The sequence below is a fragment of the Triturus cristatus genome, chromosome 11 (assembly GCF_964204655.1).
Source record: "Triturus cristatus chromosome 11, aTriCri1.1, whole genome shotgun sequence".
Lineage (NCBI taxonomy): Eukaryota > Metazoa > Chordata > Amphibia > Caudata > Salamandridae > Triturus > Triturus cristatus.
The window spans coordinates 384,782,714-384,794,984 of NC_140594.1; the positions used below are offsets into that span (position 1 = coordinate 384,782,714).

The following is a 12,271-nucleotide window of genomic DNA, read 5'->3' on the forward strand; positions in this document are numbered from 1 at the left end:
GAGTGAGATGTGTGCATAGAAGCTATTGACTACTATATCCATTGGTCAGTATCTTTCAGCTGTTTAAGCTCAGCCCTGTAAATTAGTCGGCTTCTATCAGGACCATACAGATCACTTAAATATCTGCTTGTGAATATGTTCAATATGTATGAGATTTTCTAAACTAATCTTTTGTGAACAGCTTGCACTCACTTCAAGCAGATGCACACACTATATCACCATTGAGTTTGTGTGTTACATCTTGGGAAGGTTGGACAATACCAAGCAACTGCATTTTTCATGTGGCCAAATGATTCCCATAGGATGTTGCAGTCAGGTTAGACCTTCACATCTCACAAACTCCAAAGGACACCCGATGGACGCACCTAATTGTGGTCCCGTAACTCCTGCATGAATACCGTAATTATGAAATGCATCCTTTTTGATCACAGTGGGACCCATATTTGTTTGGTAATTTGTAGGAACAAAGAGCTATAGGGTTCAATAGGCAAAACTATATTGATGTTGTGTTAAAAATGTTCTTTCTATCCTTTGTCTTGATTAAAGTCCAGTTTTCAGATATTGCTGTATACAGGCATACAAATGTCGGTTGATAGTTTGGTAGCCTCCGCACTGAATAATGGTGTTTTTGCTGTAAGACATTTGGCCAGTGAGTTTAACATACTGTTATTTTTGTACTTTTAAGCAGACACGATCCCTTAGTTTACCTTTCACTCGATCTTTATATGCTAAAGTAGCGGTCACATTTTAAACCTTTTTTATATTTTCTCTGAATTAAATGAATGATTTCTAAACACATTTCTTCATGCAACCCTACTTAACTCAAGTCTCTACAACATAATGTTAAATGGATTAGTTAGGTTTAGCATATAATAGGCATGTAGGCAACAAACCCTTGTGTGTTCCCTCCTTTCCCTGCTTGGTATAATGAGAAAGATCGTCACCAGCTTTACTGAGGCACCTACTACATTTTTGTATTTTCTAAGTTGTACTTGAATAAATGCCAACATTGATTAGGCTGGATGTTGGATTGGATAGCTACAGATCAAATATCTCTAATTTAAGAAAATTATGCACATTAATTTAGCTCGACGTGGAAAAGAAAGGTGGAAATTTGTTGAAATGAGATTCATTAATTTCAAAAGCCCCACACATTGAAGGTTTGTTTTATGAACCTTTTTAAAAATGTACTTAATTTTTTTTCTTGAACTTTCATTTTGACTACAATTTCAGGAGATGAATTTTCAATATGCCCACTAAAAGAAACAAAATAGTAAAATGTCTGCTACTTAGTCACTTTGGATCCGGCTGAAGCTTCAACAATGATAGTAATATCAATCTTTTGTTTTATAGGCAATGGTAAGAGTATAACAGAGGAGGAGAATGCAGCTGTGAATCCAGTGAAATGACATCAGCTGGAGGAGAGCGACAATAACACGGCTTGTCCTGCTTCTAAGTCTGATGCCGTCCAATATTTCGCTTCTCCTCATCGGTTACTACGTTCCAGCTAGTATCTTAAGACACTGAATCCTTTCCTTCCCTGCTTTACCTAAATAGAGCTGGTGGGGGAGAATGAAAACCATATGTGCCGAATGCAGTTCCTTCCCAACAATTACCTTAAAGAGGCAAATAATGAAGTTCTGGTTGTTTCCTTTAGGGGTCTTTCGGTGCCTGGTAACCAATTACGTCCCCAAGTAAGATAATCTTGGTAAGAAGACTCGGAAAGGACTTTTATGATGTGAAATTTCCTCCTTCCTTCTCCCCACCGCACTAAATGAGGTGCTGAACCTACAACAGATACTTTTTGCCTCCTGATGTGTGAGCTCCTTCCACTTCATGCCTTAGCCGAGTGGAAAGAAGTGCTGGATTTTTTTTAACCGTGTTTAAAATGATTTTAAGATAGCTGGTTAATTGCTTTAATTAGGGTGTCCTTTTTTTTTTGTTGTTTTTTTTGTTACGCTCCCGGTGGACTGTAGGACCTGTGATTCTCTCTTGCCACCACCAAATAATTCCTAGGTTTAGGGTCTCCTCTTGTGACCGCCTCTCTAATTTGCCACCTGTCCTCCATCTCACACCTCAGCCTTTACCTGCTTCTGAACAAGGTTTTGTTTGGAGCCTCACTGAAGACCTTGATGGTGGGATCTATCTTTAATGATTATACTATGCACCTCCTTCATCCAGTAACCACATCTGTGCCCTGATTCTAACAAAGGTATTTGTCTATTCCACAACCACTGCTTTTCCTTGGTCTGTAATGAACAATTACCTTCCCAATGCCGGTACCTGGATGCTGCCTCTTTGCCAATATCTTTAATCCACATCATTTAACAGACTTTCATTGCCCCTGTGCCGTATTTTTAAGCTCTATCATTTCATGCTAGTTTTCATGTGCCTAGTCTCCCCATTTCCCTGTCCCGGTCTGTGCTATATTGCAGAAGAGCTTTTTATATCAGTTTGTTCCTGTGGCATGTTCTTTTGCATGCTATATAAGGGATTTTATCTACCTTTGTCTCTGTGCCATGCTCTTTTCCATGCCTTGTAATGCATTTATCATTCCAACCACCTGTGCCATATTTTGTAAGGGAATTCCTACAAACTCTGAGTGTTTGCCCTGCTCTGTAAGGTCTATACTCTGCTACTGCCTCCGGGTTGGGTTGTGTCCTGTATTGCCATGTCCTGTTCATGTGCCATGCTCTGTAAGGAGCCATCCTTCCCTCTAAACATCCATGAGCCGAATCCTGTGAATGTTTTTCTGCAGCATCCCTTTGCCTCTGTGTCAATACTGTCTTTCCAGCTCTCCTCTGTTGCATGCCGATTCCCCGGAATTAGGGATCTCCTCAGTTTCATCCATTTGTATTCTGCAGTTGGCATTTCATTCCACACCTCCTCCTCTTGCACTCAAAGGGATTCCTGGCAAAGGTTGGGTATGTGCTGCTTCCATCTTGGGTCTCTCTGTCTTGTAATTCACACTTGTATGTTACCTCACACATCAAAAACCATGGTGACAGTTTGTGGAGGGCTCATTTTTCTTGGTGATCTCCCTTATATTGTGAACAAATGAAACATGAATATTGTACATTGTGTTGGAAACTGTTCCTGATGAGTTATGGTGCCCCTTGAATCAGATTTCAATGTACCACAGAGTGAGAGTGTTCTAGTGAGACAGCCAATCAGTCCATTAAGTTAGACAAGTGTTGGCGTCTCTCATGAAGGCCTTAGAATCCTAAGTTAGATTGTATTTCTATTTCATGTTTGACATGCAGCCGTCAAACTAAAGAATGTGCTACTTTTCTATAGGATCAGGTGTTTTGCTTTAAGGATACGTCAAAAAGACCTAGCTCGTTTCTCATTAAAATATTCAGGAATCAAGTTTACAGATGGAGGTCCCTCTTGAGGCTAAGGGCACTTTTCTATTTGCTCAGTGGTTAGGTGTTCAGTCATCTAAACTGCTGTTTCTACACCTGTGGTAAAATTCTTGGTGAAGTAGGTGCAGCTCTTGGAATGTGGCGCAAATCTCCAAACTCTTCTTTGATATGTCAGAGGACAGCTCTGAATTTAGATGCAGCTCTCTGGATCCTGCTTTCTACGCCTTGGTCATTGGTAGATGACATCACATAGAGTAATGGAAGGTGAATTTTAGTGTTCAACATCTGCCTCTCCTGATAGTACTGTTAAACTGTGAAGACAGAATTAAGTTAAATGATATATATATATATGTGTATATGTATATATGTTTGGCATGTGTGGTTGTAGCTACACATGTTTAGCATAGGTCCGCCATCTACTGTTGGCCTCAGAAGTGTGCAAGTTGTTTTTCTTCGAAGAAGTCTTTCGAGTCACAAGGTTCAGTTACTCTTCTTCTTGCTTGCCATGCGCATGGTCCTCAACTCCATTGTTAGATTGTTTATTTCCGCCATCTGGTTCGGACGTGTGCTCCTCTGCTTCAGTTCGACACCATCGTCGGTCAAGTCTATAATACCGACAGTATTGGTTTTGAACGTAGTTTTATACTTGCATCCCTATTTCTAACATCATCGAATTTCTCAGGGGACTCGATCTGGCCGCTGCCCATCTCAGCCCTTCATCCTTAGGGATGGAATTCCTCTTTGGGACTCTAAATAAAAATGGCCAATTGGTTATGGAACGAATGATGTTCAGTTTCTGCCCTAAATGTCACGCAAAGTTTCAACCCACCAATCTACACCAGGTGTGTAAGTTGTGCGTTTCCCCCAACCATGAGGAGGTGACCTGCGAAGCCTGCAGGTATTTTCAATCTAAGAAAACCATCAGAGATTGAAGAACTCGAAGAATGGAGATGTCTCGACAAACTGCGGACTATATTCCGGATCGCTTCGGCTCAGAAGACCCAGAAACTGAGGTGGAGGATCATCCATCGGGTGCAGATGAGGGCAGCTTCTCTCTGGATCAGAGCTCTAGATCTGACATGGAACAGGCAATTCCTCAACGGCAGTCCCGCGAGTACTGTACCCTCTACACCTTCTCCCCGACCACAGCAGATGATGACAAAGGGTCGATTGCACCCACCCGAGAAGGCAGAGAATGTTGTTGGGCCACCACTGCCATAGGGCCGTGATCCGCATCGACTGGCTGTTTCTGGAAGAACAGCCCCAACAGCAAGCCAGCGATCCAAGCCCATCCACATCGCAGTCAAGCAGACCGTTGGTGCAGAAATCTCCGGAGCCGAAACATAACCAGGCATGGGCACCAAAAAAATTGGCTTCGAAGCCAAAGCAGTCAGCCCTAAAGATTAAAGTGCTGAAACCAGTATCAGAGCCCAAAAAACATGCTTTTTTAAAAACCCACTGTAGAAACAGTAGCGCCAGTGCTAGAGAGACTGCACCAAGAATTAGACACGCACCAAAAACATTTGGTTATTGCCCCAGATACAGGACATAACCTCACCAGAACCCCTAACTAATGGGTGCAACCTGCTAAGAGACAATTATCTTTTTCAGGAAGCCATAAATCTGCCTGTGCCTCTTCCTCCAAGCAAGGAGAAAAAGGAGGTTAAAGCCTCCAGTTCACTGTACACCACTTCACCACTGCTGCCTCCTGTGCACAATCTTTCTCCACAACTCTTTCCAGTTCACACTGAGACAAACTCTCGAGAGGGTTACATGCAGTCATATACAGAAGATAGGGGAGATGGAAATCAATATTCACTCCCACCTCAAGATGATCTTTGGGATACTTATGATACAGATCTACATGATAATACCGATCCAGATTTGTATCCATCTAGACCTTCCCCTCCTGATGACACAGCAATGTACCATGATTTGATAGGTAGGGCAGCCACATACCATAAAGTGCCTTTACACACACAGCTTTTAGAAGAGGTTTTTTTATTTGAAACTCTCTCATCCAATCAGCACTCAGCGCAGGATTTACCAACGTTAAAAGGTATGCTCTGGCACAAGCAAGACTTATTTAATGACCCAGTCAGGGCTAAAGTATTTACTCCAAGGGTTGATTAAAAAAAAGTACAAACCCTTACCTATCGACCCAGCGTACATCTAGGTTCAGCGTACACCAGAATCACTGGTAGTGGCCACAGCTCTTAAAAGAGCAAATTCTCAAACGACTGATGACACTCCACCTCCGACAAAAAGTAAAAAGATATATGCAATGGTTAAGAAGGTGGTCGCACAATCTGCCAACCATTGGAGAATTGTAAACTCCATTGATCTCCTATCCCATTATGACAGGGCACACCATCCCCTAAGACCTCCATTGCATATCATAAGGCACATAGCCAAACATCCTCTCCCAGAGGATATTACCAAGGCTCCTACGGGGTCAACAGCTCACGAGGCAGAGGTGGTTTTACCACGCCAACCGCAAGTTCCTCTAAACCTAAAGTTACCTGCAATGTCCTCCCCTCCGACTACACTGGTCGGGGGAAAACTTCAACAATTGTTTCCCGCATGGCGAATAATTATTTCCGACCAGTGGGTGTTGGATATTATTCAACATGGTTATTGCCTCCAGACATTCTACCTCACAAACTGCCCACAGACACATCAGCAGCTTCTTAGACAGGAAATCCAAGCTGTTCTACAAAAAGGAGCAATAGAACCTGCCATTACAAAACAAGGTACAGGGGTCTATTCACCTTACTTCCTAATACCCAAAAAGAACCAGTCTCTAAGGTCAATCCTAGACCTAAGACTCATAAACGGGTACAGGTATCGGATAATTTTCACACCTCTGCAGGATGTCATCCCTATACTTCAAAAAGGCGACTTCATGATACTATTGGACCTGAACGACGCCTCATCTTCACATTAATCACCTAGTGCTGCTAGCTGTTCATCTAGCGCTGAAAACATTTCTTCCTCACCTCAAAGGCAAAGTGATTTTCATCAAAACAGACATGACTACCATATACTATCTACAAAAAACAGGGGGGCACAGGGTCCTCTCAGCTAGCCAAGATCATATGGAGGTATGCTCTCCAGCACAACATTCACCTCTTAGCGTAGTATGTACCAGGGGTGGACAACGATATTGCAGATTTCCTCAGCAGGAGACAGCAACAAGTGGGAGCTCAACCCGCTAGTCCTTCATCCATTCTTCCAATAGTGGGGTCACCAAGACATGGATCTCTTCGCCACAGCAGAAAACGCCAAATGCCCAAAGTTTGACTCCAGGTTCCAACACCCACAGTCCAAGGGCAATGCACTATGGATGAGTTAGTCAGGGATATTTGCTTATGCTTTCCACCTCTCCCACCACTTCCTTATGTGATTCGCAAACTATGGCATAAGTCTCTAACCCTCATCCTAGTAGCTTCCACATGGGCCACATCAGATACTTCCCAAATAGCAGGCCCTTCAGAACCAGGGAACAGCAGGTCATCCAAATTCCAGATCTCTCAATCTTGCTATATCTGGCTCTTGAGGTTCTAGAATTCAGATATTTGAATTTACTTCTGGAGTGTGTGCAGATTCTAAAATAATTCAGAAGGCCCACCACTAGAGTCTGTTTTACGTCCGAGTGGAAATGCTTCCTTCACTATTGCCATTATAAGGATATTGACACATTAACAGCACAGGCTCAGGACATTGTCTGTTACCTGCTGTATTTACAAAATTCAGGGTTCAGGATTCAGCTTTAACTTCCGTGAAATACCCTTAACTGCAGTTGCGCCGTATCTACAGAATAGAGAACACACCTCTATCTTCAGAATCCCTTTAAAGCTTTTACAGGGTCTCAAAATAGTTATTCCACCCATAGTCTCTCCCACTCCAGCTTGAAATCTCAACATTGTGTTAACAAGATTGAGTCCCCCACTTGAACCTCTCCACAAATGCCCTCTCCAATACCTTTCATGGAAAGTTGAATTTCTCATTGCAATCACTTCATCCAGACGTGTCAGTGAGCTTCAGGCATTAACTCTAGAAGAACCATTCTTCCAGCTTCATAAAGACAAGGTGGTACTACGTACCAACCCTAAATTCCTTTCAAAATTTGTATCTCAATTACACTTGAACCAATCTATTGAGTTTCCTGTATTCTTTTCTTAACCCGATTCTGTTGCTGAAAGAGCTTTACCCACATTAGATTAGAAAAGGGCACTTGTGTACTATATTGATAGAATTCAACAATTCAGAAAGACTCAACAACTCTTTCTTGCATTTAACAATCTACACAAAGGAAGAGCAATTTCTAAATCGGGCAAATCACGTTGGATTTCTAAATGTATCCAAACCTGTTGGGCAAAAGCTAAACGAGCTCTCCCTAGCCCTCCAAAAGCTCACTCTACTTACAAAAAAGAAGCTACTGTGGCTTTCTTAGGAAATATACCCATGGCTGACATATGTAAGGCAGCTACATGAACCACACCACACGCATTTTCCAAACATTGTGTAGATGTCATGGCCCATCAATAAGCCAATGTAGGCCAAGAGGTTTTCTGCACATTATTTCATGAAAATGCACCCCCCACAGATTAGCCTCCGCTGTGACAGGAAAACTGCTTTACAGTCTATCCTGACCATATATATCTACAGCTACATCAGACGCTGAATGTTACTTACCCTGTAAGCATCTGTTTGTGGCATGTAGTGCTGTAGATTCACATGCTCCCACCCTCCTCCCCAGAAACCAGTGGGGGTTGCAATCATCGTAATTACATGACATTTCTATGGCCATCTCACTAGGATACATCATCCTTTACACTCCATCCTCACCCGCCAAGCAGAAAACGATTTAACAGAGAAGTCGAAGACCTTGCGCATTGCAAGCAAGAGGAGGAGTAACGGCACCTCGTGACTCAAAAGACTACTTCTATGAAAAAACAAATTGCACACTTCCAAGCCCAACGCTATATGGCGGACTTATGCTAAGCATGTGAATGTAAAGGACTACATGCCACAAGCGGATGCTTATAGGGTAAGTAACATTCAGTGTGTGTGTGTGTGTGTGTGTGTGTATGTGTGTGTGTATATATATATATATATATATATTCAAAAAGCATCTCCTGCTCGAAGCCCAATTACATCCATCTCCCGGGGCTGGTGTTGGGCAGCGGGCGTAGGACCTGCTTAAAATGCAAGGAAAACCTCTGACGCCATAGATCAAAGATAGATGACACTCTAGAATGTCAGTTACCGCAGTAATTTAATCCGTGGGCTTAAATTGCTGCAGTAACTGACATTCTGGAGTGCCGGCACATACTTTCATCTACTGCGGCAGAGGTTTTCTTTGTGTGTGTTCTATAATGAGAATCTGAGTTTGGGACAGTTTGATGGCCTTTCAACTAATGTGTTTGAGCAAGGATGTTACTGATTATTCTTTAACCCTATAGACTTTCTATTACCTATAGGGGCTTCCAAACCCAGGTGATAACTAATTGCAGAACAACATCTGAGCTTTGATGAAAGAATTGTATGGTGCCTTACAATGAGTAATTGGAACTCTTGGATCAGTTCTCTGTATTGTTCCCTCCCTGGCTTTGGGTCAGTAGGATCAAGCATACCCTGCCTTCATGCCATGCCACACAGATCACGGACAAGTCACTACATCCCTGTACGTCGATCATTTAGTTGACTGTAGGGCGAAGTGGATATGAGGTACTCCTGCACATCTCTGACCCTGAGCAATCATAGGCTTTCACTGCTTCCACCACACAACCCGTTGCTGCTAGCCAGTGTGGACGTGGGCAGAGTTAGTTAGATTAGGTGATGTCACAGAGAAGCATACAGCACATTGCACCAAAACAATCAGTATTTTTTATTACAACTGGATTGGGGCAAGTGGGAGAGTCATGTGCAAACGGACAAACATTTCAGGTGAATATTTAATTGCTTACAAATCTACAGTGTGCGTTCCTGCATAATTCCTATTTTAGTATTGCTAGATGCATATAAATATGTGTATATAAACATTTATATATATATATATATATATATATAGAGAGAGAAAGAAAAATGTCTATTTAACAAGTACTCTGTATTATGTGCTGGATATTGGCACCTTGCCCAAGATTGTATGTAGCCATTTCTTACCATGTATCTGACATAGCTGAATGTTTTCTAGATTAAACATTTCTGTACCAGGGAGATTAAAAGATTCTTTTTTTATATTTAAATGTTTGAGTCTTGTTTTCTTTCTTTTCTGGGATGAAATGTGCAGAGACAACTAGAATGGAGAGGAAAGGTGGTAGCGGATTCGTGAGGTGACTTTGTTGTCTTAGGCATATCCTCTGTGTATTGGTTTCCTCCGAACCTAATTAACTGTTGATGGTCTGAGAGGTGATTTAGAACTGCAAAGGTCACTCAGTCCCTAAAGAGCTTTTTTCTTCGAGTTTCAGTTATTTCAAATGTCTGTCTTTGAAATGCCATTTTCAGGGACAAATCAAACCCACAGATTTTTCTCTGTCTGAAATGCTTTAACGGGTGTGCTTCCAAGACACCCTTCTTGGCCCGAGTATGTACATCTAAATCCCGTTTGCAACAGATTACTCTCATCCTGGAGAATGTCCTGGATGGTGTCAGAATTATCCACTGGAGTATTCATGACGGCCTGTTTACCTCAGTCTGTGTGCAGGAGACAGGCGATTGTCTCTAACTGCTTGAATCTGCTATTGGTTCACATGGCTTGCCATTATCCTACAATAAAATGGTTTGATTCAAAATTGCCCATGCAATCTGTTTACAAAATGAAAACTTGTAGCTTACTGAACTGAATAATCCACTGTACTGCATGAACTACAACCCAACTGCGACTGCGCTGTTGTATCCATCTCCACTGTTGGGTAATTTTGTCCTTGGTGCAACTGTAGGTAGAGCAGTTCTTGGGGCAAGTTTTGAGCTAATCTCCTGTTTCGTAATCCACAGCAGTTTTGCATTCTTCTACATCAACTATAACCCAACTGTGCTGTTGTGTCCAGCTCCACTGTTGGATAATTTTGTCCATGGTGCAACTGTAGGTAAAGCAGTTCTTAGGGTGAGTTCTGAGGGAAGTGTTTGGGTAGTAATCAGCAGCAGTTTATGGGCTTCAGTGAGAGGATCTTGGGCTTGTTATACAAGAGTTCGTAAATGGGGTTCTTCTGTGAATTTTAGACTATTATCAAACATGTCTTTTTACTTGTTGATTGATTCCAATTACATAGGTTGCTAATATGGCATTCATGCCCATCTGTTACGAAAAGCAAAGGCATCCAAAAGAGTTTCAAGAAGAGATCCGAGTCGCAAATGTGATGGTTACATTCGTAAGTCCAAAGAAAGTGTGCTCCATTATTGCATTGTGAATGCAAAACAGCTGTTGCCATAGATATGATGTGCAATAATGCTAGTACCAACGTTTAGTCCATGGAATGCACAGTCTTGGATGAAGTGTAGTGAGTAGTGTTGTTCACTAGGTACTCATGGGTGCTGTTTAAAAGATATTTGGCTTCCTGGCCAAGGCACCTGAAATTGATTCTGGCCTCAACTTTCAACTAGTTAAGGTCGGATCCAACCTCTGATGAATTGTCTCACTGGCAAAGGCCTGATATTAGGCCTGCAGCTTTCTTTGAAAAGGTATGCAGCTTTCTTTGAAAAGGTAAAGTCTGACAATCTTCTTTGCTAACACTAAATACAACATTTTACTGGTGTCCAGCACACACAAGATGATGGGATGAATGCATGCAAATAGTGTAATCATTGGCAATTGGTCTGGGAAAGGTTATGCACAGACATGGGTTTCTTGCTTGCTGTGCCACAGGATCGAAACTATGCCTCAGTGAAGAGGCTTAACAAGATTGTAACTGGTCTGGAGTTGCTTTGGTCACTTCAGAAGGGATCCTCTCCTTCCATTTCAGAATGGATAATTCCCTTGAGGAGCAGGGCCATGCTGATTTGCATAAGGCAGACCTCTGCCTACAGTGGCACAGTGGGTGAACACAATGGTTGGCATAACTACTCAGTAACATTAGTGGTTTTGGCTCTTTGCAAGCATTCCTGCATCTCCTTCTATGTGTTTGATGCCCTAAGTACCCAAGTGTATGCTTAGACATGGGTACCTTGCTCGCTGTGCCACAGGATCTAAGCTACACCTTACTGAGTAGGCCTCTCAAGGATGAAACCAATCTGGGGTTGCACATCACAGAAGCTAAGAAACCGGCCATCACCACCCGCATTGACTCTGTAGCCAACCACACAAAGGTACTCTTCAAAATAATCGAAGAATTCTCCAATCCGACAGCCATAGAGAACACCATCCATCCCTCCCAAGAACTCTGCAACACCCTCTGTCTTCTTCCACAGCAAGATCACCACCATCTACAACCTTTTTAACAACCAACCTGCTGACCTCAACCAACCAGCAAAACCATCACTACCTGATCACCGATCACTGTCCTGACCTCATCAACCATCATGTCTTCTATCCACTCCGGGGCGCCCAACCCCTGCCCACAACATCTTTACAACCTCGCAACAAACTCAATCAGGACGCAGCTCACCAGTATCCTCAACACCTTTATCTCCACAGCAAGGTAACTGGACAGATGGAAACACGCACATGTCCGACCCCTCCTAAAGAAAGCCTCCGCTGACCCCAACAATTTAACAAAAAATAGTCCGATCTCCCTACTCTCCTACCCGGCCAAAGTTCTCGAGAAAGCCAGCAACTTACCGAATTTCTGGAACAAAACCACCTACTAGATGCTTCTCAATCAGGATTCCGTGCCATCCCCAGCACTGAGACCTCGCTGATTGCTGCCACAGACGTCGGTAGAACACTCCTCGACAGTGGAGAGACT

The 12,271-nt window shown here is 42.6% G+C and overlaps 1 protein-coding gene across 2 annotated transcripts in view; it reads left to right on the forward strand.

Moving 5' to 3' along the window:
• CNNM3 (cyclin and CBS domain divalent metal cation transport mediator 3) overlaps positions 1-9,616 on the forward strand; it is a 281,724-nt gene extending 272,108 nt beyond the window's left edge. For both annotated transcript variants that reach the window (XM_085634570.1, XM_085634569.1), the window contains one exon: positions 1,354-9,616. Coding sequence is in view for 1 of the 2 variants with exons in the window: in XM_085634569.1 (XP_085490695.1) it covers positions 1,354-1,409 (56 nt within the window). In the remaining variant the exon portion in view is untranslated. The remainder of the gene's footprint in view (positions 1-1,353) is intronic.
• Positions 9,617-12,271: the final 2,655 nt, after the last annotated feature.